Consider the following 25,288-nt stretch of genomic DNA (forward strand, 5'->3'; position numbering starts at 1 on the left):
CCAGTAAAACTTGTAAACATTCATAACTCCTGTTCTACTGATTGAATTTTTTTCTTTTTGTTGCCAAATAATTTATTAGAATGTACTTTATTTTTCTAAATTGGTGTGAGATTTTTCTTGTCTTGTGCTTTCACTGTATTACTGTTTCTGTGCTGCATGACTACTTTACACATTGCCCCTACGTTAATCCTGACTGCTTTCTGTGCCAAGCTACCCAGTGTTAAGCATAGTTGTATTTAGTGACTTTTTGTGATTCACCCCGCAAAGGGTTGTGGCTGTTGCTTGACCAGGGCTCACACCCCAGTTAACCTAAAACCCAATTTCTAACACTGACCTTTTCAGGTCTCACGCCATAATAACACTACTAAGCATTTTGCTCTAGTGGCACTAAACTTAAAGTACCACTACCCCAATATCTAAGGATTTTTAGGTGTACCTGCTTTCCACCTGCCTCATGAGTCACAGTTTCAAACTCTACAAAGGCCAAAGATTTAGCCCTCCAAAATTCTAAACCAGTGATTTCAAAATCCCACATTCGTAAAAAGATTCAGTGCTCCTCACGATATACAACAAACATTGGAAGATTTAAACACTTAACAAGAGGATCTTGTAGGTTATTTTTTAACTGTGCTTTGTATAAACGTCCAAATTTCATTTTTTTTGGTGCAGGTTCCGATTGCCTCATGGGAGTATACCTTTTCTTCATCGGAGTCTTTGATGTCAAATACAGAGGACAGTACAAGAAGTATGCGCTCCTGTGGATGGAGAGCTTGCAGTGCCGGAGCATCGGTTTCCTTGCTATGCTGTCCACGGAGGTCTCTGTCCTGCTCTTGACCTATTTGACTTTAGAAAAGTACCTTGTGATCGTGTTCCCCTTCAGCAACATTCGACCAGGGAAAAGGCAGACCATCATCATCCTGGTGTCGATATGGATCATCGGATTTATAATCGCTATTATTCCATTCTGGAATGAAGATTTCTTTGGGAATTATTACGGGAAGAATGGCGTCTGCTTCCCCCTCTATGCTGACCAAACGGAGGAAGACGGGGGCCATGTATACTCTCTTGGGATTTTTCTTGGTAAGACTTTCCAGCTTTTACTTCCAATATGCTTAAAGCTATCCCATACAATTATTTCTGTAGATAGCCCTGACCAACAGAAGCACAATTAAATCCAAAAGACTGTTTGAACATTTCCAGGATCAATTCCAGGCTAAACAGTCCATTTCGAACAATTGATGTGGAGCAACAAATAGTAAGCTATAAATATAATTTTTCACACAATGAAGGTCAGCAAGCAAAGTTGCTGCACTGTGTTGCATCAAAGGGAGACATCATAAATGTGCCATATCAACTATAAAGATATGGCACATTTCTGCTGCCTTGTAGCGTTGGCGCACTGTGTACTGTTCAGCGCCAATGCAGGCGCTTTTTCACCATAGTACAAAGGTGCCTGCATTACAGGCTGGATTAATTTTGTGCAGGAAGCGACACCTCCATGCACAAAAAAAAAATCCGAAATGGTATTTATTTCCTTCTATGTTTGTTGCAGAATGCAACACAAGTGAAAAGAGGAAATGACAAGGAGAAATAATGATATTTCTCCTCATTACGCCTCACTGAGAAAGGCATTCCATTTTGATGCATTCCAAGGTTTACAAGTCTGGGATTGTGCCAAAATCAATGGGTGGATGCATGGGAATGCCCATGCTCCACACTTGGAATGACTTCATATGTGCAAGGCAGAGCAATGCACTGTCTTGCTTTACTTTGTATGTAATAAACCACGAAAGACCACGCAAAGTGGCTTTGCATGACTTAGTAAATGACAAAAATGATTTTGTGTTGGGGCTGTGCCTCAAAATTGACGCACCCCTGAGGCAAAACCTATGTAACTTTGTCCCATATCTATAAAAAGAGAAGTAAAATGTACTTTCCTAAAACTCCCCGCAATTTCTTTACAAAATATGAAGACAAACATGAAGTTAATGTAACATCTCTAGTGAGAGTGGCTCGCTCCAGTACAGTGATTACCAGAAGTAGATTTGTAGACCCACATCTGGGCATATCCGGCACACTTAGGGAGAGAAAGCAAAAGCCACAAAATTAATGGACGGAATGCAGAACAAATAAAAAAATTCACCCCCAGTCAGATCTGGGTTAATTCCATCATTATTTTGTTCACCATGCCACCCCAGTTTAGACCTGGCCATATGCAAATAAGTCTTGACCCAGTGCCTCATGAGAACAGTCCAGCCTGAACTGATGAGCCAGGTCGTCCCTGGACCGTAAACAAGCATCATAGGACCGGTTTTGCAGTTTCATCCCTCATCAGTCAGGATAGCTTGAATCCAGTGACATGGTGACCCCAGGACCCACGTCTGCGGTTACCCGGTGCACTTAGGGCGAGTAAGCAAAAGACACACAATTGATGGACGGAATGCTGAACAAATCAAAACATTCACCCCCAGTCAAGAGATCTGTGTTAACTCCATCATTCTTTTGCTCACCCCGGGTGGGACAGGTATGCCCAGACGTGGGTCCTGTGCTCTCCATGCCACTGGAGTCAAGCTATCCTGGCTGATGAGGCCTGGCAGTTCGGGCTGGACTGTTCTCATTGGGCGCAGGGTCAAGACTGGTTTGCATATGTCTGGGTTCAAACTGGAATGGCATGGGGAGAAAAAAATGATGAAATTAGGCCATGATCTCTGTACTGGGGTGAATGTATGACATTGTTCTGCATTCTGTCCATCACTTGTTGTTTTTGTAACAGCTACATAAGGCCAGAAAAAGAAAAACATTTTGATGAAAAGGATAAGCCAAAGCCCAGTCTATGTATATTGTAAGCAATAGGCCTGTTTAAATCCCGGGGTCTTGGTTAAATAATTCATTTATTGGCATTCACAGAATCAGTTGATAGTAATTCACCACTAATCCTTTTTGGATTCTGAAGTAGCATGCTACTCGCTGAAAAGCGCTTCAACACCTCATCAGGGGTAGTAAGCTATGTAAATACAATTACATATACATCTTAACAGCAACAGACCTACAACATATTAATTAGTACTGGTAACATTCGCGAATCTTGCATATTCTAACATCCAAATTGAAAGTCATGGTATATATTTGATACACCAGGTGGTGCTGTTGCTTTCTTTATATGAAAAATACAAATCCTAGATTTAAGTAAGGAAATATGTTTTTTCTTTGTTGCACAGTATTGAACTGTTCTTGCACAAGCACTCTACTGACCTTATGTTCTTTTCAGTTTCTTACTAAGTTGTGACACAGTAACTTTGTTTATTCTTTGCTTTTAAAGCAACTGAGAAAATACATACTTTTCAAATCGACCTTTTGTTTTGAACTTTTCCCTTATGGCATAGTTGCCCATATTTTATATATTTATATATATTATTAGAATAATTATATTTCCGCACCGTTTGGAAGATGGTGCGATCAGATTTGAACTACACAATGACTGGAGTAGATTGCTGAGTCGTGGACTTCAAGCAGAATCGGCACATGCTTTTAGGAATTCTCCTCATAACACCGTGTCAAATTTTATCAGTCTCGTAGAATATGCTCTTGCTGCCAAACCTATGGTTACTCAATGCTTTTAAAACCTGCAGTCCTGTTTATTAAAGAGCTCTAGCACTTCTATGGGAGATGCAGTACTTACTAAATGAAGGTGGGGAATTAGGACAGTAAAGCACGACTTTGCAAATGCCTGTATTCAGGTGTACGGAATGGTGCGTCAAGGGCGTTATGCACATGGATGGATGGCACTGACTGTAAAACGCCACTCACTCACATGCATTGCATGCAAAGCACCACTCAGTCAGTCAGTCAGTCAGTCAGTCAAAAACTCTTTATTTCGATTAGTTAAAATCATAAAAGACAATGCAGAAAAACATACATCCACACATTTAAAATAGGTAAAAAAAAAATAAGCATTCGATTGTTACAGTTCATATAAACACTATATACAATACAAAGAACAAACAATGAATATATCATATACAGTTTTTCTTAAAAATGCCCTAAGCCCAGTAAGGAAAAACAATCAGGGGTACATTAAGTACGGTATAAAGTGCATCATTGGGTTTTTCAAATTAAAACCATAAGCCCCCTATAGGTCCTACTAAATAATTACATACAAATGAGTCCCTTATTGTTTATCCGGGCCGCAGCCGCCAAAAAACCTGCTACGCTATAAATGACATGCAGACCACTAAGCATTTGTAAATATAGGAGGGCAGGCCTCACTTGTACAAATCCAGCATCACGTAATATTGGGTTTAAACTTTTTTTACGCGCCTCTGAAAAATGCTCACAGAACATTACAAAATGAAGTGTGTCTTGTGTAGAAAACATATCACAAGAACATGGTGCGGCATCTTCCGGTTTCCTCCATATGGGAAATATACCCAAAGTAAGATGAATAAGATTGAACCGAAATCTGACCAGCAAAAATCGATGAAAAGGTTTGGTAACAATCTTTAGATACGGTTCAATGGATGGGGAAGTTAGTAAGCCATAATTGCTTCTCACAAATGGTTTTCTTAGCTCCTGCTCCTCCCTTCCCGATTTCAGCAGGTTAGGAAGTTGTATTTAATCCAACCTATATCCTGTTTCTTTATGCCCTCAGGAGATGTGTATATTTCCGGTCGGCCAAGTCTGGCGCACGCCTCTCTAACGTACGTCAGCCATGGGACCCTATCTGCCTTCTCGAGGGCTACACAGTCTTTTAGGATCAAGTGATTAAGGGTAATCTCCTCATTCAACCAAGTTTTCGCCCAACAAATCAACGGGGTCATTTTTAAATGGTCTGAGATATAACCCAAGCCTAATTCAGTGTGTAGGGAAAATGTGGGAGACGATTGCGGTAGTGACAGAAGAGTTCTAAGAAACCTATTTTCTACAATTTGTATTTTGCTCAGAGGTACGTAGCCCCATATGGCAGCCCCATAAGAGGCAATCGCTAGACACTTAGATTTGTATATCTTTAACATAGCCTCCATGGGCCTTGCTCCCAATCTCTTGGAGAAGTTCAAGAGAGCTGTTGTGGATCTTGCTACTACCTTACTATTCTGACTTCGTGCTCCGGCCACCATTACATGAGATTTTTTAATATTTACTTTTAGGTCAAGGGACTCCATAAAGCTGCCGTAGTGATCCAACAGCCTCTGTAAGCCCAGTCCCGTGAGTGCGAGTAAGACAGCGCCATCCGCGTACAGGAGGACCGGAATCCCCGATCCCCCTATACGTGGAATGTCCAATGTAGCCACGCCCAGGGATTTTTCAAGGGCATTAATATAAATCGTAAAAAGGAGAGGGGCCAGTATACAGCCTTGTCTGACCCCCCTCCTAGAACTGAATTGACCTGTGCACCGGCCTTCCTGCGTAACCCTGACAGAGGCAGAGAGGTCCTGGTGAAGGTCACTTAGAAAATTAACCAAAGATGCATCTAAACCAATTTCCGGTTAACTAAATCGAATGCAGAGGATAGGCCCATGAAACCCAAGTATAAAAGTCCCTCCTTAGCAATTGTATATTTACTTATGAGGAGGTGTAAGTTTAAACATTGGTCCATGGTACTTCTGTGTTCTCTAAAACCATACTGGAGGTTAGAGAGCACCCTCCTGCCCAGCAGCCAATCCCCTAGTTTCTGAAGAATGACTCTGCCCAGGATTTTTACGGCAGAGTCTAACAAGGAGATTGGCCTATAGCAGGCGGGGTCCCCTCTGTTCCCCTTTTTAAAAATAGGGACTATGACCGAGGTGGCCCATGAAGGTGGAAAACCTACTGTGGATGAGGCGTTAAACACATTGGTCAAGATCTTTGCCCAAAAGTTTGGATACAGAATATATAAGTTAGCAGCTACCCCAACGGGGCCTGGGGCCTTATGTTTGGATGTATCTCTAATAGCCCTTTCTACCTCGGATAGCTCGAACTTGACAGGATTAGCGTACCGAGCAGTAGCTGTAATAACTGGCGGTGACTCCCTTTGCTTTTTATCATAAATACTCTTAAAGTGTTGGAGCCAGCTAAAATCAGGAATAACACAATCGGTGTCTAAATTCTCCTGTTCCGAGAAGAACGGCTGGTTTATGGTAGACCAAAACTTCCTGCTATCCCTTAGCATGTCAATGGATTGGAGATTATCCCACGCCTCATCTTTAATTTTGCGTTTGCTTATGTCGATGGCGATTTTATACTCCTTACAGAGGAAAGCGACTAGGGCCCTGTTCCTCTGCCTTTTTTTAAGTGCCCTGAGCAGGGCCCCATGAACCCTTGAACAGTTATTGTCAAACCATTTGTAGGCCTTCCTTGTGTGCGGTCTACAACCTTCCTCTAAATTCTTGGCAATCTGCTTACACACCGCTACATAAGCTTCTATAATATCAGCTCCGAAAGCAGAACCATCGAGGCAGATAGCGAGGTTAGCCTCGGCTTTGATGGCAAGATCCTCGAAGAAAGCTTCCGGGACAACCCTATCCCATTTAATCCGTCTTCCCTGGTCTTTAGTCGATAGGTTCCTATGAGCCCCCCCACCCCCCTTGATTCATTGTGGTCAATCAAAACCCCCAGGTCAACTTCCAGCAAAACCGGATTATGGTCACTGAAAGTTGACGTCACGACTCTGTAGACTAGTGTCTTGGCCAAGACTACAGGAGATAAAAAAATGTAGTCGATACTGAATTTGATCCCCGTCCTATAAAGGTAGGAGCTCTCTCCTCCCCCTCTCCAATACCCGGTTCAAATAAGTTCATATTGGAGAGGAGGTCCTCAAGAGCCTCTCCCTCTTTGCTATGCTCGAAATGGGGAACCCCCCCACTCGGTGACCCACCATGTTCACCTCGGTAACAGTCCCAAGAATGAGGATGTATGTTAAAATCTCCCAGAAGTAACACTTCTGGTACAAAAAACTAATTGAGTTTGTAAACTGACAAAAATTGCTCCAAGGCACTAAGATGCTCATTCTACTGTGAGCCATCCTTGGAATTATAAAAATTAATTATCAAATATTTCTGCTGATCAGAAACAGTCCATTCAATTATTAAAAAATTACCATAATCTGCATCAAGTTTTTTAAAGACGCCAGCCAGATTAAGCCAAAAAAGGAAAAGTAAGCCCCCTTTGGTCTCCCCACAATCCCAGGAACAGCAGGAATGGCAAACCTAAGGTAACCGTCCAATATAAAACTAGACGCAATGTCCCAAGTGTCCTGGAGGGCAAGAATGTCGTACTGCCTTATAAACTCCAACCATATAGGATCTGTGCTTTTGGATCTAATACCTGCCACGTTCCAGCTCAAAATTTTACATGTGGCTGTCTGGGCACCTACCTCATCCCTCTGCCCTACAGATCTGGCGGGTAGTCAATCATTCGACTCCAAAAGAGACAGAGGAGAGAAACGATTTGAGAGACCTATCTCTGCCCTGGGTTGAGAACGGTGCGGAGAAACTGGTGTTGTGGTAATAGGAGCCCTTTCCACCCTCCGTGACAGCCCCTGTATAGGCCTAAACTGTAGGCTGTCGTTAGCCTGGTGAAGTGTCGTCTGCAAACTGGTACGAGGGGGACGTTCCCAGTTTGACGACAGAAGGTTTCCATTTGGCCTGACTGGCCTGACGGTGGGGTAGAAAAAACCAAGGGCGAATGGTCTAATACCTTTGTTAGCCAAATCTGAGGCATCCCAGAACAATCTTTCAGCACTGACCCGATTATTAAAATTTACCACTACACAATCCCCCGGGATGTTTTTTGGACAGCGCCCGACCCAGCTGACCCTCCTTGCCAAGATGACAGAGCTTGTAATATCGGCTCCTCCACTACTAAACTGTAAACACCACTGCCTAGCTAATTTCATGAGGTCTTGAGTTGATTCATTAGTACCAGCCCTAGCTGGGGGGACCCCTGTGAAGACAGCCACCAAAGGGGCAGCCTCCGGGGGCAACTCCAGATGTCTGCCCTGTTGTGGGTCCTGCCTGAAACCCTCTGTAGTGGATTTTCTCCTATTACTACCTCCGGAATTGATACTCCCCATCCCATCCCTCGTAGGCACCTGCCCGACACTGTCTCCAGCCTTAACAGAACTTCTTTCCCTGAAAGCCTCGTGGTCCCTATTCAAAACGTCAACCGTAGACCTATTGGCAATTAATCCTTCAGGCTGAACAAAGCACCCCTTTTGACCTGTATGTTGTTTATGAATAGATACATTTTTTCACATTTACTCAACAGTCCCGCTACACAAATATTAAGTGTGTCCACAATGTCTTTAGCGATGGCCACAAGTGGGGGTTCCAGTCATAATGTGAACAGGTCCTCTACAATTTTACCAACATAATCCCTCAGACTTGCGTCCATTGGGTTAGCATCAACCGGGGTTTTTTTCCTCCTAGATGATTTTTTCGTTAACCTTCGCTTACAAATAGGCTTTAGTGGGAGAGCAAGTAGGGTTGTGTCCTTCTGATGACCGGGAGATTCCAATGGGCTTGACAGGACTAACCGGGGCTCAGCTATAAGGGGGGGGGTTTGTGATCACAATGTTCGGCTCCAGAGGGACAATCGGGCTATGATCTATTACTAATGCCGGATCAACATTGGCAGATCCCAGTCCCAGTTCTTTCTCAGCACTCGCAATTTCTTTTGTTAAAACCCCCACTGATGAAGTTAAATACGAAATTATAGATTCCGATTTCCTGGGAATCTTAGCATGTTTCACCTCATGTTCCCCAAGGCATAGCTGTTGTCACTTACCCATTATAGATGTCAGTGAGGTGGCTCGGCCCGGCCTCTTCTGGCCCCTGACGGCCACAGACAGCCCACCCTTTGCCCAGGCTTAGCCCGGCGTCGCCCGCGCGCGTCCCGCGACACGGAGCGCTGCGCTGATTTCAAGCGCCTCCTGGCGCTGCTGACTGCGTGGGTTATGCGCCGCGCCGCTGGGGCTGCCGGGAGTTGTGGTCCCGGTGACTCTCGGCGGTGGCGGCAACAAGGTAAGCCCCCCGGGTTCAATCACCGCTGCCCAGCTTGTGTTCTTCCGCTGCTGAGCTCCCCCACTCCACCGAGGGCTATGCTGATTTTAAGCGCCTCCTGGCACTGTTGGCTGCGTGGGTTGTGCCCCGCGCCGTTAGGGCTGCCGGAAGTTGTGGTCCCGGGGCGGCGGCGGCGCAACTGAAGATACCCTTTGACTCTCGGCGGTGGCGGCAACAAGGTAAGCCCCCCGGGTTCAATCACCGCTGCCCAGCTTGTGTTCTTCCGCTGCTGAGCACCACTCACTCATGTGCCTTGCATGCAAAGCACCACTTACTCAAATGCAGTGCATGCAAAGCACCACGCACTCATGTGTATTGCATGCAAAGCACCGCTCACCATTGCCTAATTTTCGGAGGAAAAATAATATGTACCAGGGTCTTCAGCAGGAGTCCACAGCTGCTTGCACCACCCATTTCCCCTTCCATCGCTGCTAATAACTAACTGCCATGCTGACCTGATCAGTGTCCCCACTGGCCAGGCCTAACACTTTCCTTTCTCTGCACATTGGACACCCCTATGGAAGTCCCAAGCTACCCCACTGGGCAGGGTGCAGTGTATGTGAAAGGTAGAGCATGTACTAATGTAGGTGACATGCTGATGGTGAAATACTGCCAATTTCGTTTTTCACTATTGAAAGGCTATCTTACCCATAGTCTATAATGGGGAATGCTCTGTATATTGTTTACCTGCATATCTTCCCATAGGAGTAAGATAGAAAATTAAAGTATGGTATCCCTGAACTCAGAATTTAATAACACATCCTTTAGGAAGCATTGTTTTTAAATCCTGTGTTTTAAAACAGCACTTTTAGAAAGTGGCTGTTTTCTTGTCTAACCTCTCTGTGTGCCTTGGCCTTTTTGTGAATTGACTGTCTGGTTTGTGAGTGACAGGGGCTGGGGTGGCTCCCAGAGGCTGAGTGAGTCGGCCCTAGGCTGAATAGCTACAGCTGCATCTTGAGTGGTGGGAGGGGATAGCACCTGGGCCTGAATAGGGTTGTGCCTGCCTTCCACAATGTGGGATCCACCTCCTGCTGGACGGCTTGTGACCCTGCCCCTCTCTCTCAAAGGAAAGAAGGAGTCAGGTAAACAAAGTGCTCCAAGACTGACCAGAACTGGTTTGGACTAGGCCAAGGCCTCTCTGACCTCAGAGAAGAAAGAGAATATTGGTATAAAAAGGGATACCCAGACCCCTGAACTTTGTATCATCCTGCAATCAAGAAGGAACCTCTGCCAAGGAGAAAAGCTGGAAGACTGAAGAGAAAGGACTGTCCTGCTGTGTGTTTGTGGGCTGCAGTTGCTATTCTGCCAAGGAGAGGGGAAGGTGTCCCCTTGCTTGACGAGATCTCCAAGGGCCTGAGAAGAGCTGGCCTCCTGTTAAGAAGTCCCAGGAACAAAAGGACTTCACTCCCAGCTTCCCCCCTGAACTCGGCTGAGTGAGTTCTGCCCTTCCTAGAGTGCTTGATCCATTTGTGGGGCCTCTGGAGGTTGTTGCCTGCTGTTTGAGGAGCTGGACAAGAAGAAAAGAAGAAAGTCTACAATTTGCACGCATCGCTCGCTTGCGGAGCGCTTCGTCGACAGTGGGAGAAAATTCCCGTCGCCCCGAAGTTCGTCGCAGCGCCTGTTGCCGCTGCAAGAATCGACGCATCGTTAGCTTGCGGAGCGCATCTCCCCCGTGCGGGAAGATTGCTGTCGCTGCGAATATCGTCGCAGAGCCTGTCGCCGCTGTGAAGAACCGTTGCACTGCTTGCTTGCGGACCGCATCACGTCGCTGTGAACATCGTCGCAGAGTCCAACGCCATCGCATCGAGGGGCCCCGGCAGAAGAGGATCAATGCTGCGCCGCGCATCGCTGCTGCACCGAAGATCGTCGCCGTCCCGAAGATCGTCGCATAGTGCCTGTGCGAGATGCTTCTTCTGGAGAAACTCAACTCGGAATCCACACAAGGTATGGCATCGCTCCCCATACAGATCGGATTTGTCGGAACACACCCACTGCACGCAGCGGGGTTGTCGCATCGCCTCCCCAGGGTCTCAGGAGTGACGCATTGCTTGTTTTTCAACGCTGCAATTGCCGCTAGGAACTTTTGTTGCATCTACAGGTACTTTGGACTAAAACTGACACAATTGTGGATTATTTTGACGCTAACCCTAGAACTCTTTTAAAATCATATTCTTGAACTGTGTATGTTAGATTTTTGTCATTTTGGTCTTGTGTAGTTTAGATAAAGATACTTTATTTTTCTAAACTGGTGTGGAGTCCATTTGTGGTGTTTTCACTGTGTTACTGTGAGTGTTGGTACAAATGCTTTACACATTGCCTTTGATAAGCCTGTCTGCTTGTGCCAAGCTACCAAGGGGGTGAGCAGGGGTTATCTAAATAGTGTATCCCCCTTACCCTGACTATAAGCAAGGGTCGCTATTTGGACTTTGGTACCTACCTCTGCCAATTAGAGACTCCCAGATCTAACACTAACCAGCACCACCCTACAAGTGTGACAATTCAGACTATTACAGGCCCCCAAAGCTATAAGGTTCTTGGGCACCAGGTATTAGTAATTTTTAAGGTATGTTGAGTTAATAAACAACTGTTGTTGTGCTCATCTCAAAACTGTGGCAGATTGTCATAAGTGCCAGTGTTGACAATTAAGTGCCAGTACCAAGCACCTGAAACCACAAGCTCATTTAAGCACTGCGGACACATTTCTTATTAGAGCAGATCACAAGGCAGGATCCATGTTAGGTTTTATATACAATGTTTAATATTTTTGTATTGTGTATATTTCTAACATTTCCTCATGCTAATGCCATAAATATTGCTACCATAAGTCGTTTCCATATATTTTGCACTATGGTACTGCATAATATAGAACCATAGATGTAAAAGTGTGTGTCTGCGTGTACTGAGCAAGAGGGCTGACAAAGGGTGCTCCACCTACAAATGCATTGTGGAACCTCTGGCTTTCTGAGTGCAAGTATCTATATTTGCTCTGCCTATGAACCAGCCAGTGTGAGGTCCTGATAGACCCTTGTCTATTATGTCCACCCTGCTAGTCTCTTTGGCAGCAATAGGACTGGGGACAAAAAGGAATCAACCACGTCTAAATAGTAATGCTTTCTTCATGGTGGAGGGTTTGCTTGCATTATATTGCTTGTATTATATGATACACAGAATATTTTTCTTGTGTCTCAAATCTTTTTCAAGTTGCAAGTGTCACCGTATGACGTAAGGGGTGCTTTGCTCCTGTTCTCAGGGAAGGATGTTTAGATATTAGGTTATGTGATGTAGGCTTGGTAGATACATTTATTTTCTGTGTGGATTCTGGTATGATGTTTTTCCTCATGATATCTGCATAAAAGGCAAGTGCTTGAGTGTGTGTGTATGTCTGTGGGAATGGGTATGTGTGGTGTCTTGAACCATGATGGGAGAGTGTAGGAAATTGGGTTACTGGGTGAGGGGGTGAAACCCTACTCGAGCAGCAACCACAATCTCTGTCAGGGTGAAACACAAGCAAACCTCAAATTAACCTGTGCTTAACCTTCTGTTAGCTTTGCAGAAAAGCAGTCAGGCTTAACTTAGAGGCAATGTGTAAAGTATTTATGCTACTTGTCAAACAGTAATAAAGTGAAAACTCAACTCAAGAAAAATCCCAAACCAATCTAAAAAATTAAGTAAAATGTAATAAATTATTTGGCACTAAAATGGCAAAAATACAAACGGTAGAACTGGAGATATGCAATTTTAAAGATTAAAGTGCCAACTGTAGTTATCTGGTCGCACCTGACTGGGACAAAGTCACAAATTCAGATTTGTGGAGCGTTGCACGATCCTGCATCAAGGATGTGTCATATACTGCTGCGGAGGTCCGATGTAGAATTCTGCGTTGTCGTTGACGATGCCATCAACAAGGGGCTGGCAATGTGAAGGTCTGCACTGAGGATGCACCGTGCAGTGGTGGTGTCTCGGAAGCTGCTGGGCTAAGATGCAGAGTCCTGCGTTTTCATTGAGGATGGCGTCGACAAGGGGCTTGCGATACAAAGTCTGTGTCTAATATGCATCATGCATTTGTGGTTCCAAAGAAGCTGCAGGGCTCCAATGCGGAGTCATGCTTCATCGTCAAGGATGCCGTCGACAAGGGGATTGCGATGCAAAGTCCTGTGGTGAATATGTGTCCCTCACCAGTGGTTCCATAGAAGTTGCATCACTCTTATGCAGTGTCCTTCATCGTCGTTGAGGATGCCATAAACAAGATTGCTTATGATGGAAAGGCCTGCGTTAAGGATGCGTTGCACAGCAGCAGTTCCGAGTAGACTGTGGGCTGCAAAGCGAGGTCCAGCATTGGAGATGTATCGCCCTGCATCAGTTCTGCCCACAGGACCTGGACCAATTCCATGGGTCCAGGACTGGGGGTGGCACCACTTGGTGAGGGTGCCAACTAGCCCTTGAAGTCACTCTGGTGGTCCTGAGTTCAAGATGCAGGTCCAGTCCTTCTACCTCAGGCAGCAGGGCAACAGAGTATCAGTACTCTTTGAGAGCAATACAGCAATCCTTTTGAGTCTTCCACAAGTCCAGAGGTGTACTGAAGAGTTGGGTCTGAGGATCCGCTATTTATACCTGATGCCCACTTTGAAGTAAGAGAAGGTTCTGACGGTTTATACCCCCCGAGGTACCTGGAATTTCCTCCCTGCCTTCCCTGGCCCCTAGCTTGTCTGGGGTCTCAAACGACTAGTGGCAAAACCCTTTGTGAATGTGCTCGGGAGAACCTTTGTGATGTGCAAGTGTTGTAGGAAACAGCTCCCCCCCTCATCAAGTTAGAGATGGCCCATCCTGCCAACACCTATTCCCTCTTTGTCTCACTGTCTGGGAGCAATATACAAAGATAAATTCCCAGCTACACCTAGTCATTTGACCCAGGATACAGGCAACAAGTCTTTGGGGCAAGAAAATGCCAACTTTCTAAAAGTAAATGTAAATGGAATTGCGAATGCACTCCTTCCCTTAACTTCTCATTAGTTTTGTGCTGAAACTGCCAATGTGCGCGCGTGCCAGCAGCGCTGTGAATTGTCCCAGCACAGCATGTTAAAGACACTACAAAAAGGTTGCACGCTTAGCGGCCCCATCTGCTGCACTGCTTTAAAGAGAACATTTTACAAGTAAACTAAGCCAAGCCTTCACTGTAAACCAAGTAATCAACGTTAAACCAGTCAACTTGTCATGTTAATTATCGTGATCTCTGTATTTATTTAGAATCAATCCGGAGACAGATAGATAGCAATGAATACCTTATTCATGCATTTCAAAGCACTTTCTGTCACCAATCCAATCTTTAACATGAGCGTGTGCAGTCAATCATATTTCAGTACAAGTTTCGTTTACAAACATGTTTCACATTGGTTAGTTGATGAGGTGACTGTGAGGGTGGTTAACCACTTGGATGCTAAGGCTTTTTCCATCCTTCTCATGTAATTTCCATTGAAATGAATGGCAACTCCATGACGAGCTGAGCTCGTCATGAGCGTCGAAGGGGTTAAGGGAGGTGATTTTCAGTTGGATTAAGGGTTATTATTTTCTTGTTTCTTCAGGTATTGGGCAGATTATGTTTTAGAGTGGTTGGCTAAACGCATCTTTCTAAATTTGTTACAGCGACCCGTGACGAAGAACCAGGCAGGTTTGAAATGCATTGGGTTATATCGAAAGTCCTGTACTGAAATATGATTGACTACACACGCTCATGTTAAAGCTTGGTTTGGCTACAGAAAAAGTTTTGAAAATGCATGAATAAAGTATTCAGTGCTATCAATCTGTCTCCGGATTGATTCTACACAAATACAGAGATCGCGATAATTAACATGACAAGTTGACTGCTTTAACATTGATTACTTGGTTTACAGTGAAGGCTTGGTTTACTTGGAAAATGTTCTCTTTAAAGCAGTGCAGCAGATGGGGCCGCTAAACATGCAACCTTTTTGTAGTAACTTTCTAAAAGTGGCATTTTCAGAATTGTAACTTAAAATCAAACATTACAATTAAAGATGGTTAAAATTATAATTCTTTAGACACCAAACCCGCTATTCCGACCTTCTCTCTATTTGAAGTAAGCACTTATTAAATGTAATAAGGTAACCCACTGTTATCCTATGGGAAAGGTAAGGCTTGCAGTAGTGAAAAATGAACTTAATAGTTTTTCACTACCAAATTTGTAAAATTTTAAAGTCCATGTCCAACTTTTTCAATACACTGCACCCTGCCCTATGGGCTGTTTAAGGCCTATCTTCGGGTTGACTTAAATATATGGAAAAGGCCATTAAAAAGAGCACACACAGGCAGCGATGGCAGGCCTAAGACATGTATTGAAAGATACTTAGCTATGTGGCGCAATTTGTGCTGCAGGTCCATTACTGCCATTTAATTTACAGGACCTTGGCACCTGTAGTACCACTGCACTAGGGACTTACAAGTAAATTAAATGTGCTAAGTGTGTGTAACCCAATGTCCTAGAATCCAATTAGAATGTGGACTATCGCACTCTGGGTTTGTGTTTTAATTGAAATTACTCCAGGTGGTGGGTGCCGTGTTGGTAAACCCTCCTGGGCATAAGGGTGAATGACAACCTTGAACACGCGTTACCTCCCGTGGGAGTAACGTCACCAAAATGGCACACCTTAGTGAAAGATTCAGTAAAATTTCATGAAAGTCTTATTGCTGGTTATCCATGGGTTAATTTTATTCTTGTTTGTTATTCATACTATTTCATTCATAGTACATTGTGAAAAACGTATTTCATTCCATATTGTTCTGCCCAATGCATTTCGGGCGGAAGCCCTTCATCGGGGGACTTTAATTCTCTCTAAAAGTTCGAAGTGCAGGGTGATAGCGATCTAACCTCTCAACAAATTCGGAGTATACACAGGTGTCGGGAACTAGCGAGTTCACAGTCGGCTGTGTGTTGTGCGCAAACGCTGGTGTCCGGGTTCGTGTGTTTGCCAAACGGACACCAGAGTTCCATAATTGCTTTGAATACTTGTCAATGTGTATATATAGGCTTCTTCTTCTTCTTTTTCCTTATTCAGCTTTTGATCCTAATGTTTAGTGTCTAATTGTTAATTGTGATCCTTTTACCTGAACCTTTTGTTAGGTGTAACAACTAAGCTAAGGAATAGTATGATTTACTATTCCAACACCTTCCCTACTGTTACGTAGGCTGGAGTTGGAATAGTAAATCATACTATTCCTAAGTCCAGCGCCCTCCAGCGCAAGTCATTGTAACGACTTGCGTTGTAACCAACGCAATGTAAAATACTGTGTTGTAAGGTCATACGTTCCTATACATCCAGCCTAGTCCTTTGCTTACTCAGCAACAGACACTTCTTGTTTAAAGAACATGCTCAACATTGGTTGATTTGCTGTTGTATGCCCCTTGACTATGTATCAGTTATGTGGCGTAGGTAATGAGAATTCTGTGCTCATGTATCCATGGCTTTAACTTCTTATAGCTTAGCATGGGTTTTTTCCAATTCTCATTTGCTTCTTTCTAATGGAAATTTGCTTCTGGTGAGTCCGTGTTTGTTATTTTGGTTGCTTGTTGGCAATAGAAAATTCGGTTCAGCTCCTCATCCATGCTGAACATTGACAGCTGGTCCTTGGCAATCTTGTTCAGTTGTGGTAGCGCTGGGTCATATGTAGCCACCATAGCTACTCATTCTGTAGTTGTTCCAACTCTTTATTGTAGCAGGTTGCCTTTGGGTATTCTTGATGCACAATTAAGTTAAAAAAGAATCTGTTTGACTGAATGTCTAATGGCGTATTGAGATTTCTTTGCCCCTTGTCTTTTCAACAGAACTTACATAGTGGTACCTGATTGCCTCAATGTCCTTGTAACTGAGTGAATTATATAAGGTTGCTGCCAAATGTCCATTTCTTTTCACATATATGGTATCACCTAGAAAGGCATACTACCTTGTTAGAATTCCATGGTGAGTATTCAATAGTGCATTAAATACAACGGTGGAAACACTGACTTATGGAATTGTGTAAGAGACTTCTAAATCTGACTACTCAGTTTCAGTTTGTTTATTTATTTCGAAGGTTAAAAACCATCATGAAAATACATCACAGTAAAATACATACATACATGATCACAAACTTTCTCAACAACATATCATTATTTTTAAAAAAGGAGGGAAAAAGGGGCATCACATTTAAAAAAGAAGAGTTTTTGAAAGTAATAGGACCAAAGTGCAGATGGCATACAGAAGCCCAGAATCACATAATAAAAGCCTCCCTTGCCAACCAATTCAACATCCCCTAGTGTTTCTCAATTTAAAAGCGATTTTAAGAAAGCTTATAATGGCACATAGGGTTCGCATTTCAGTGGCTCTTTGCAGATACAGTAATGCAGATTTGGCATGGATAATTTTTGAGTCTTTTAGAATCCCTACTAAAAATCTTTGGCGAGGTGTTTTAAAAAAAGGACACAATAATACAAAATGAAGGGTGTCCTGCGGAGACCTATTGTCGCAGCCGCAGGCACCCTTCTGCTCAATTGTTGGAGTAAAACCTGATGGATGAGCTAAATTGTGGTGCAACAAATTGAGCCTAAAACGAGTCATTAAAAACCTCTCATGCTGACTATGCAATAAAAAGAGGTAAGGTTCCATGCCAACTTGATTCGAGACTAGCGAGTGAGCAACTACCGAGGATTTAATAGAGTCAAGCTCCCTCCTCCTGCCACTAAATTTGTCCAGCAATTGCCCTTGTACCGAGTGGCTGGTGTATATGTCCACCAGGGATGGGTCCAAAAATAGTCTCTGTTCATCTATTTCCCCCAGGGTGTCTTTAATGTATTTCAACCAGGGGATTTGGAGGCACTTTTCTTTCGTCAAACAATCCTGGATAATCTGTCTGGATAGTTCCGCATTGGGATTTAGCCAAATTTTGATCCAGGCCAGTATGGGTCTCAATCTAATCAAGTCCGCTATATATGTTATTCCCAGCTCATTGTGTGTTACTGCAGCGGAGGTGCTCAGGGGAAGTTTTAACAGTTTTTTAAAAAATTTCTCTTCCTCGCATTGGATTAGTTGAGCATCTCTGAAGCCCCAGACTTCAGATCCGTAGATAGTCTTTGAGATGCTGACTGATCTGTACAAAGTCAACACCTGCTCTGGGGACCACCTTCCCATTCGACGAGCAAAGTTTAATATGGCTCCATTGGCTGAGACTAGTCTCCTCGCCCTCTCCTCTACCAGCGGGGCGAACTTTAGCGTCTCGTCGAATAAAAGACCCAAATATGGGAATGTTTTGACACTGTCCAAGACATGATCCCCCAGTTTGAATGCGAATTTCTTCTTAGGTTTCTTCCCCACTATCATGATGAAGGATTTTGTCATGTTTACAGATAAGTCCAATTTCCTCATGAAATCTGCGAAACCCTTGATTAGGAGCTGCAGGCCGACCGCCGTCCGGGCTAGGAGGACGGCGTCATCGGCGTACAAAAGTACTGGCAGGTGACGTAAGCCCACCTTTGGGCAATCAGTTCCCAATGCTATAAGGTCGCTCTCCAGACCGTTTATGTAGAGGGAAAACAAAAAAGGTGCCAGGATACACCCCTGCCTGACCCCGCCTGAGCACAGGAAGGGATCGGTACTCACCCCCCCCGCACTGTAGCGGACCTTGGCAGTGGTGTTCCAGTGAAGTTCCCTCAGGATGTTGATAAGATCCGGGTCAATTCCCAGGTTGGACATGATCGACCATAGTTTGGCTCTGTTAACATTGTCAAACGCCGCTGCTAAGTCCATGAACCCCATATACATGGTGCCTTCTGACGCCTTAGTATACTTAGCAGTGAGCAGGTACAGGTTGAGGCACTGATCGGTGGTTGATCTCCCCGTTCTGAACCCATACTGGGTGTCCACCAAGATGTTATGGGTGTCCGTCCAGTCCAGTAGGCGATTGAGAAGTGCCCTCCCCAGTACCTTGGCAGAGACGTCGATAAGCGAGATTGGTCTGTAGCACTGCGGGCTGTCCCTACAGCCTTTCTTGTAGATCGGGACAATCACCGCAGTGGACCATGATCTCGGCAGGCCCGTTTTGATGGCTGCATTCAGTACTCTCATTACCATTGGGGCCCAAAGGTCCGTGTTGCTAAGATATAGATCCGGGGGGGTTCCATCTGGACCCGGGGCTTTATTTCGTGTTAACCCTAGAATTGCCTTCAGAACTTCATCCAGGGATAATTCGAATTTTTCCGCCCTTGGCCCCCTCCATATTCCGTCACCAGTGTCTACATCCTGCTGGTTATAAAGGGATTTAAAGTGGGCAATCCATTGTTCCGGCAGAATGTTTGAGCTGATGACTGGGGAGCTTGAATCGTGAAAACATGGTTTATTTATAATTTTCCAGAACTGGATATAGTCCTTGTTTTCGCCGGCCTCCCTTAAGTCTGCCCAGATTTCCTTATGGAGGGTGCTTTTTCTGATCTTAACCTGGGTTTTATAGTTCAGTCTACAGCGAGTGATTTCATTTTTATCCCTTGGTGTCCTTTTCAAGCTCTGTTTTAAGTCTCTTAACGCTTTAGAGCAGTTGGCATCAAACCATCTGGGCGTGGATTGCAGGTTTACGGGCTTCTTGGTTGTCAGGAGTTTCTCTATGATTTTAGTTAAGGATTCAAACGCCTCTACTACTCCTCTGCCCTCTGTTGAAACCTCTAGACAGGTCTCTATGTGATCTTTCCCTTCACTAACTAGTTTAGCATAGAAATCTTGGGGGTTAATCACTGACCACCTTAGGCGTCTCCCTCGATCTGTCGGTTGGATTTCTGCTTGTTGGATCACCCCTGGTGCTTTAATAAAATCATTCCCTTTGATTTCTGTTATAATAGGGTTGTGGTCGCTAAAGGGACTCCACTCTGTCCTGGTATTTATGATCCTTTCCCTAGCCCAGGTGGATATCATAACATAATCTATTATAGAACCCCCGCCTTTACCCTTGAATGTTGGTATTGGTGATTCCCCTGCTTTATAAGCGGCTAGATCCATGACCTTAGTGAGGGCAAAGTTGTCTAATAGCTTCATCAATAATCTGCCCTCTTTAGTATGTGAGAAGTGGGGGCCCTTTTCTAGAGGGCAAGCTGACCAATCGGAAGTTAAGGGGAGTAATTTGGGGCATAGATGGCAATTAAAATCCCCCATCAACAGGACAGTTGGTTCAATCCCCGTCGTCCTTTGATCTAATTCCTTGATTAGACAGCTCTCCAACTGCTCTAAGATTGGGTAATTTCCCTCCACCGGTCCGGAATTGTAGAAATTCACAAACAGTAGACACTCCCCCTGAAGAGTAAGTCTAACTGCTTGTAAGTTATCTGAGGGGCAATCGGTATATGACCAGGAACCTTTCAGGTCTAAGTCTGCATATAAAACTAAACCTCCCTTTGCTCTTCCCGAGTTTGTACCCTGTGCGGGTTTAAAAAAACATTTGTAGCCCTCCAATTGACATGGGCCCGAATCTCTTGCCCATGTTTCCTGGAGCGCTATCACATGAAAACATTTAATAAATTCTAGCCATTCCTTGTTTTTTAATTTGGCTTCCAGCCCTGCAACATTCCATGATAGAATGGTCAGGCCCTCCCGCTTTCCTGTGCCTCTTGCCTTATGGGTTTCAGTTGCTCTCACCACCCCATCTAATGGTGAATCCAATGTAGTTGTTTTTTCCTTTTCCCTCTTGGGCCGGGGTGAGTCTAGTCCCCTAGTTGATATACTCTCCTCGCTCCCCCCTATAATCCCTACTTGTGGGCCAAGATAACTACTAGTGGCCGGGCTTCCTATAAAGTTCTTTTTAGTGGGTGGAGTGAATTTGAGTCAATCTATATCCTCTAAAGATTGAAATGGGTCATATCTATTTCTCCATTGAGGGTAATCACGATGGAAATGGGGCTGTTCGGGGTGGCTTGCTAGTCTAGGTCTATATGGGCGCTGTGATCTAACCAGCGTCCATCCTCCCTCATCCTCCACACGATTGTTATTTCTTGTCTTTGGGTAGAAATATCCCAGTGAGAGAGCACAAATCGTGCTTGTTTGGTTCCTATTGGAGTTCTTCAGGATGTACTCTACCAGGGTAGTGTCCGTGAAGTTTGCGACTATACAGTCTCCTCTAATATCTTTCTTTCTCCCCCCAACCCAGTTTACCCTTCTTACGCTTAGAATCTCTCCTCTTTCCCCACTATTTAAGGGTCTGTGGATATTCAACCATTTGGAAATTTTTGAGCGCAATTGTTGGTGTGTTTCTCTTTCATTAGGCCTATTTTCAGGAACCCCTGCAAAGATTATTACAAAGGGATTCGCCTCGGGAGGTAGATCTAAATGTGGTGCCTGAGTGTTGGTGTTGTCAAAGGGATCAGGGTCTTTATAACAGTGGTTGTAATTCCCTTCTCTCTGCGGGCGCTCATCGTGTCTCCGTTGCATTAGTGGTTGTATGGGAGGTTTCTCCCTCTGCGTGTTATTCGCACCTTGATTTTGTCTCCCTCTAGAATTATCATTTGTTCCCCCTTTGGGGTTTTGGACAGAGTTGGGGGCCTCATGGATCTGGACTATAGCCTGTTGGACATGGCTAACACAGTTGTTATTTTGGGCCCTCTTTGTGTTTGCCTTATCATTTGTGATTTCCTCCATCAGTTGTGGACGGTCAGCGGAAGTTTTTACAAGTGCGTGTTCTAATGCTTTAGATTGTTTGGAGAACTCACAGATTATTTTGTCTACCTTGCTTATGATGGGTTTTAATTGTGCCGCAATGAAGGATTCTAACTGTTTTTTAATATCTATTACTACTTGCTCAATCCACCCTGGGGGAATAGTGTCTACTCGAGGATTATTTTCTAATGAATTATATTCTTGAAGGCTTATTGGGGAATTGGTTCTTGGGGGTGCTTTCCTCTGCCTCTGCTGCCCCTTGTTCCTCCCCACTCGCTTTCTTGCTTTCCGAGGGGCTGTGTCAATAAGTTCCGGGGATTCTAGCCCTGAGGTTTGGGCACAAGGGACATCCACTGTGTCATAATTTGGTTGTGACATACTGCCCTGGGCGTTTAGGCTATCAATCAGAGAAGCGTCTCTGGGGGGTGTTTGGCTAATGGCATTCAGATTGGGCGAGGAGGATAAGCTCCGTTCCATTCGTTCAATTTCACCTGTAACTTTTTTTAGCATTAGGTCAATTGCTGTAGGTTTATTCCCCTTTGCATGGGCTGCCTCCTTTGTTTCCCCCCGTGTTGGCTTAGGGGTTGTTCTCTTAGAAGGCTTAATCCCGGTCGAGCGTGTGTTGGGGTGAGTGGACATCGTTCCCCTGTGGTCTCCTTCCTTTTCGCCACAACAATGTGCGGCGTTGGTTTCTACCAATCCTCCTGCGTGCTACCGTGGGGGTTTAGCGAGTGATCTTTCAAGGGCTCCTCTGCCCTAAGAAAATCCCCTATGGCCAGAGTACAGTACCTGTGTGTAGTATCATAGACGTACAGACCAAGGGGGGTGGCCCGTCCCGTCCCTTGTCGTCCCCGGACGGCCACAGACGGCCCGCCCTCTGCCCGGGCTCCGCCCGGTGCCGCCCGCGCGCGTCCGCGATGCGGTGGCGGCTGTCTGTTTTTATGCGCCTCCGTTCGCGCCAAGCAGGAAGTGGGCGGCGATCTCCCAGGGCAGGCTGGGAGCTGTAGTCTCGACCCCGCTCCGCGGCCGAGCGATGTCAGCAGCTCGCCGTCGGGGGAGACCACAGCGTCAGGAGCCCAGCTGTGCCCAAATGCCCAGTGAATTCGGTGATGCAAAAAGATCAGGTAAGCTGCGAGCCCCCTCGCAGCGCGTCACCACAGGTCTGATGTTTGGCGTTCCCGCTCCTCTACGGGGGCTGTCCGCCTTTATGCGCCTCCGTTCGCGCCAAGCAGGAAGTGGGAGGCGATCTCCCAGGGCAGGCTGGGAGCTGTAGTCTCGACCCCGCTCCGCGGCCGAGCGATGTCAGCAGCTCGCCGTCGGGGGAGACCACAGCGTCAGGAGCCCAGCTGTGCCCAAATGCCCAGTGAATTCGGTGATGCAAAAAGATCAGGTAAGCTGCGAGCCCCCTCGCAGCGCGTCACCACAGGTCTGATGTTTAGCGTTCCCGCTCCTCTACGGGGGCTGTCCGCCTTTATGCGCCTCCGTTCGCGCCAAGCAGGAAGTGGGCGGCGATCTCCCAGGGCAGGCTGGGAGCTGTAGTCTCGACCCCGCTCCGCGGCCGAGCGATGTCAGCAGCTCGCCGTCGGGGGAGACCACAGCGTCAGGAGCCCAGCTGTGCCCAAATGCCCAGTGAATTCGGTGATGCAAAAAGATCAGGTAAGCTGCGAGCCCCCTCGCAGCGCGTCACCACAGGTCTGATGTTTGGCGTTCCCGCTCCTCTACGGGGGCTGTCCGCCTTTATGCGCCTCCGTTCGCGCCAAGCAGGAAGTGGGCGGCGATCTCCCAGGGCAGGCTGGGAGCTGTAGTCTCGACCCCGCTCCGCGGCCGAGCGATGTCAGCAGCTCGCCGTCGGGGGAGACCACAGCGTCAGGAGCCCAGCTGTGCCCAAATGCCCAGTGAATTCGGTGATGCAAAAAGATCAGGTAAGCTGCGAGCCCCCTCACAGCGCGTCACCACAGGTCTGATGTTTGGCGTTACTCATTTTCCAATATTACTTTATAGTTTATATTAAACAATTTAAATATTTACATCTTAAAATTAATTAAAGAATTTGAAATCAAATCGCCACAGAAATAGTAATCAATTTACTAGGCTCCTACATACATATTAACTTCTTACACTTGTTGTTTTTATTATTCTTGTGTAGCTGATAACCTACGAACCAAGTGCCTGCTTATATTTAGAAACGTGCACATTTCTAATTAATTGACAAAAAATTTCACATGCATTATGCATATTTTATCAATTGCAATGAATTAATGGAAACTGTTTGTTTACTCCTACAGGTGTCAACCTGCTAGCTTTCATCATCATTGTGTTTTCCTATGTCAGCATGTTCTGTTCCATCCAGAAAACTGCCCTGCAAACTGCCGAGGTCAGCAGCCACCTTCACAACGATGTTGCTGTTGCCAACAGATTCTTTTTCATCGTGTTCTCCGATGCCATCTGCTGGATCCCCGTTTTCCTTCTAAAAATTCTCTCATTGTTCCGGGTGGAAATACCAGGTAAATTTAAGTTTCTCATCAATAGGCATTTACATTGTTGCCATGGTTGCATTTCTTCAAGCTGCAGCTAGTCCCGCAGAGGCTGTTATCCTTCCACTGAAGTACAGACTCGCCATCGCGTTCAATACAGACGAATAGTTGATGTATTCCTGGTTTTGAAATTTTGTAGTTTTTATTTCTCCCTTGAAATGGAGGACTACATGTTCCAAAATGCAAATAAAACTATATTGGCTTATCACTCTTGACCATGGACATCCTCCGACCCCCGAGGGTTTGGCTCCTGGCATGTTCATAAGGGGGCACGCGTAAATCTTTCTGTCTAGAAGCACAATGGCATCAGTTGCTTTGGGTTTCAGACTGTTGTTGAATTCATTTACTTTAGTCTGAGTGAAAAAGAGGAATTCCTGGTTTTCCAGGGATTTCTATATCTCTACACTCTCTGAAGGTCCCCTCCTTGCTGCCCTCACTCGCACTCACAGTTAGCCCCACCTTGGCAATAGCTGTCTAATTAATTTTGGGGTCTACAGATAGGAACCAGTGGCAAGAGATGAGCCTTAAAGGCTTACTTTAATCTGTCTCTTATCTATCCCGCACCCCTCGTACACTTCTTCCAAAATATCAAGAGGGCCCTGACTTAATATGCACTCTTTGTGGTTCTACTACAGATCCACTTGTAATGTATTTAAATGGAAACAACTGTCCCTTTATCTCATCTCAGTAGGACTTTCTGGGTCACTTAAATATTCGCTCTTCCTTTCTTCAGTTCAGATTGTGGTAACTCCATTCTTTCCACAGGATCGCCGAGCCTTGCATTGTCCATAGGGTTTTATGGCTCCTTTTCTATGACAGTCTGAAGCTTGGTACATGCCCTGGTCTCTGCTTTAGGTACCTTGACATTCGTATCCTTCTTAACATCCTGCTGGGTCTCAGCCAGATGCACAGCAGAGGACACTGTAGAGTCGTCAAGGCTCAGCCAGGCCTAACACATAATTCCATATATCCTATTTGACAAACAAGAGGCAGTGTTGTTCCCACTTTCGATTGAACATGTTGTGGCAGCCGTAAAGGTCTC

The 25,288-nt window shown here is 45.2% G+C and overlaps 1 protein-coding gene across 2 annotated transcripts in view; it reads left to right on the top strand.

Moving 5' to 3' along the window:
- RXFP2 (relaxin family peptide receptor 2) overlaps positions 1 to 25,288 on the top strand; it is a 1,449,053-nt gene that overhangs the window by 1,409,460 nt on the left and 14,305 nt on the right. For both annotated transcript variants that reach the window (XM_078657149.1, XM_078657148.1), the window contains 2 exons: positions 670 to 1,080; positions 23,998 to 24,216. In XM_078657149.1, the coding sequence (XP_078513275.1) occupies positions 670 to 1,080; positions 23,998 to 24,216 (630 nt within the window). The remainder of the gene's footprint in view (positions 1 to 669; positions 1,081 to 23,997; positions 24,217 to 25,288) is intronic.

The sequence above is a fragment of the Lissotriton helveticus genome, chromosome 8, assembly GCF_964261635.1.
Source record: "Lissotriton helveticus chromosome 8, aLisHel1.1, whole genome shotgun sequence".
NCBI classification, from domain to species: domain Eukaryota; kingdom Metazoa; phylum Chordata; class Amphibia; order Caudata; family Salamandridae; genus Lissotriton; species Lissotriton helveticus.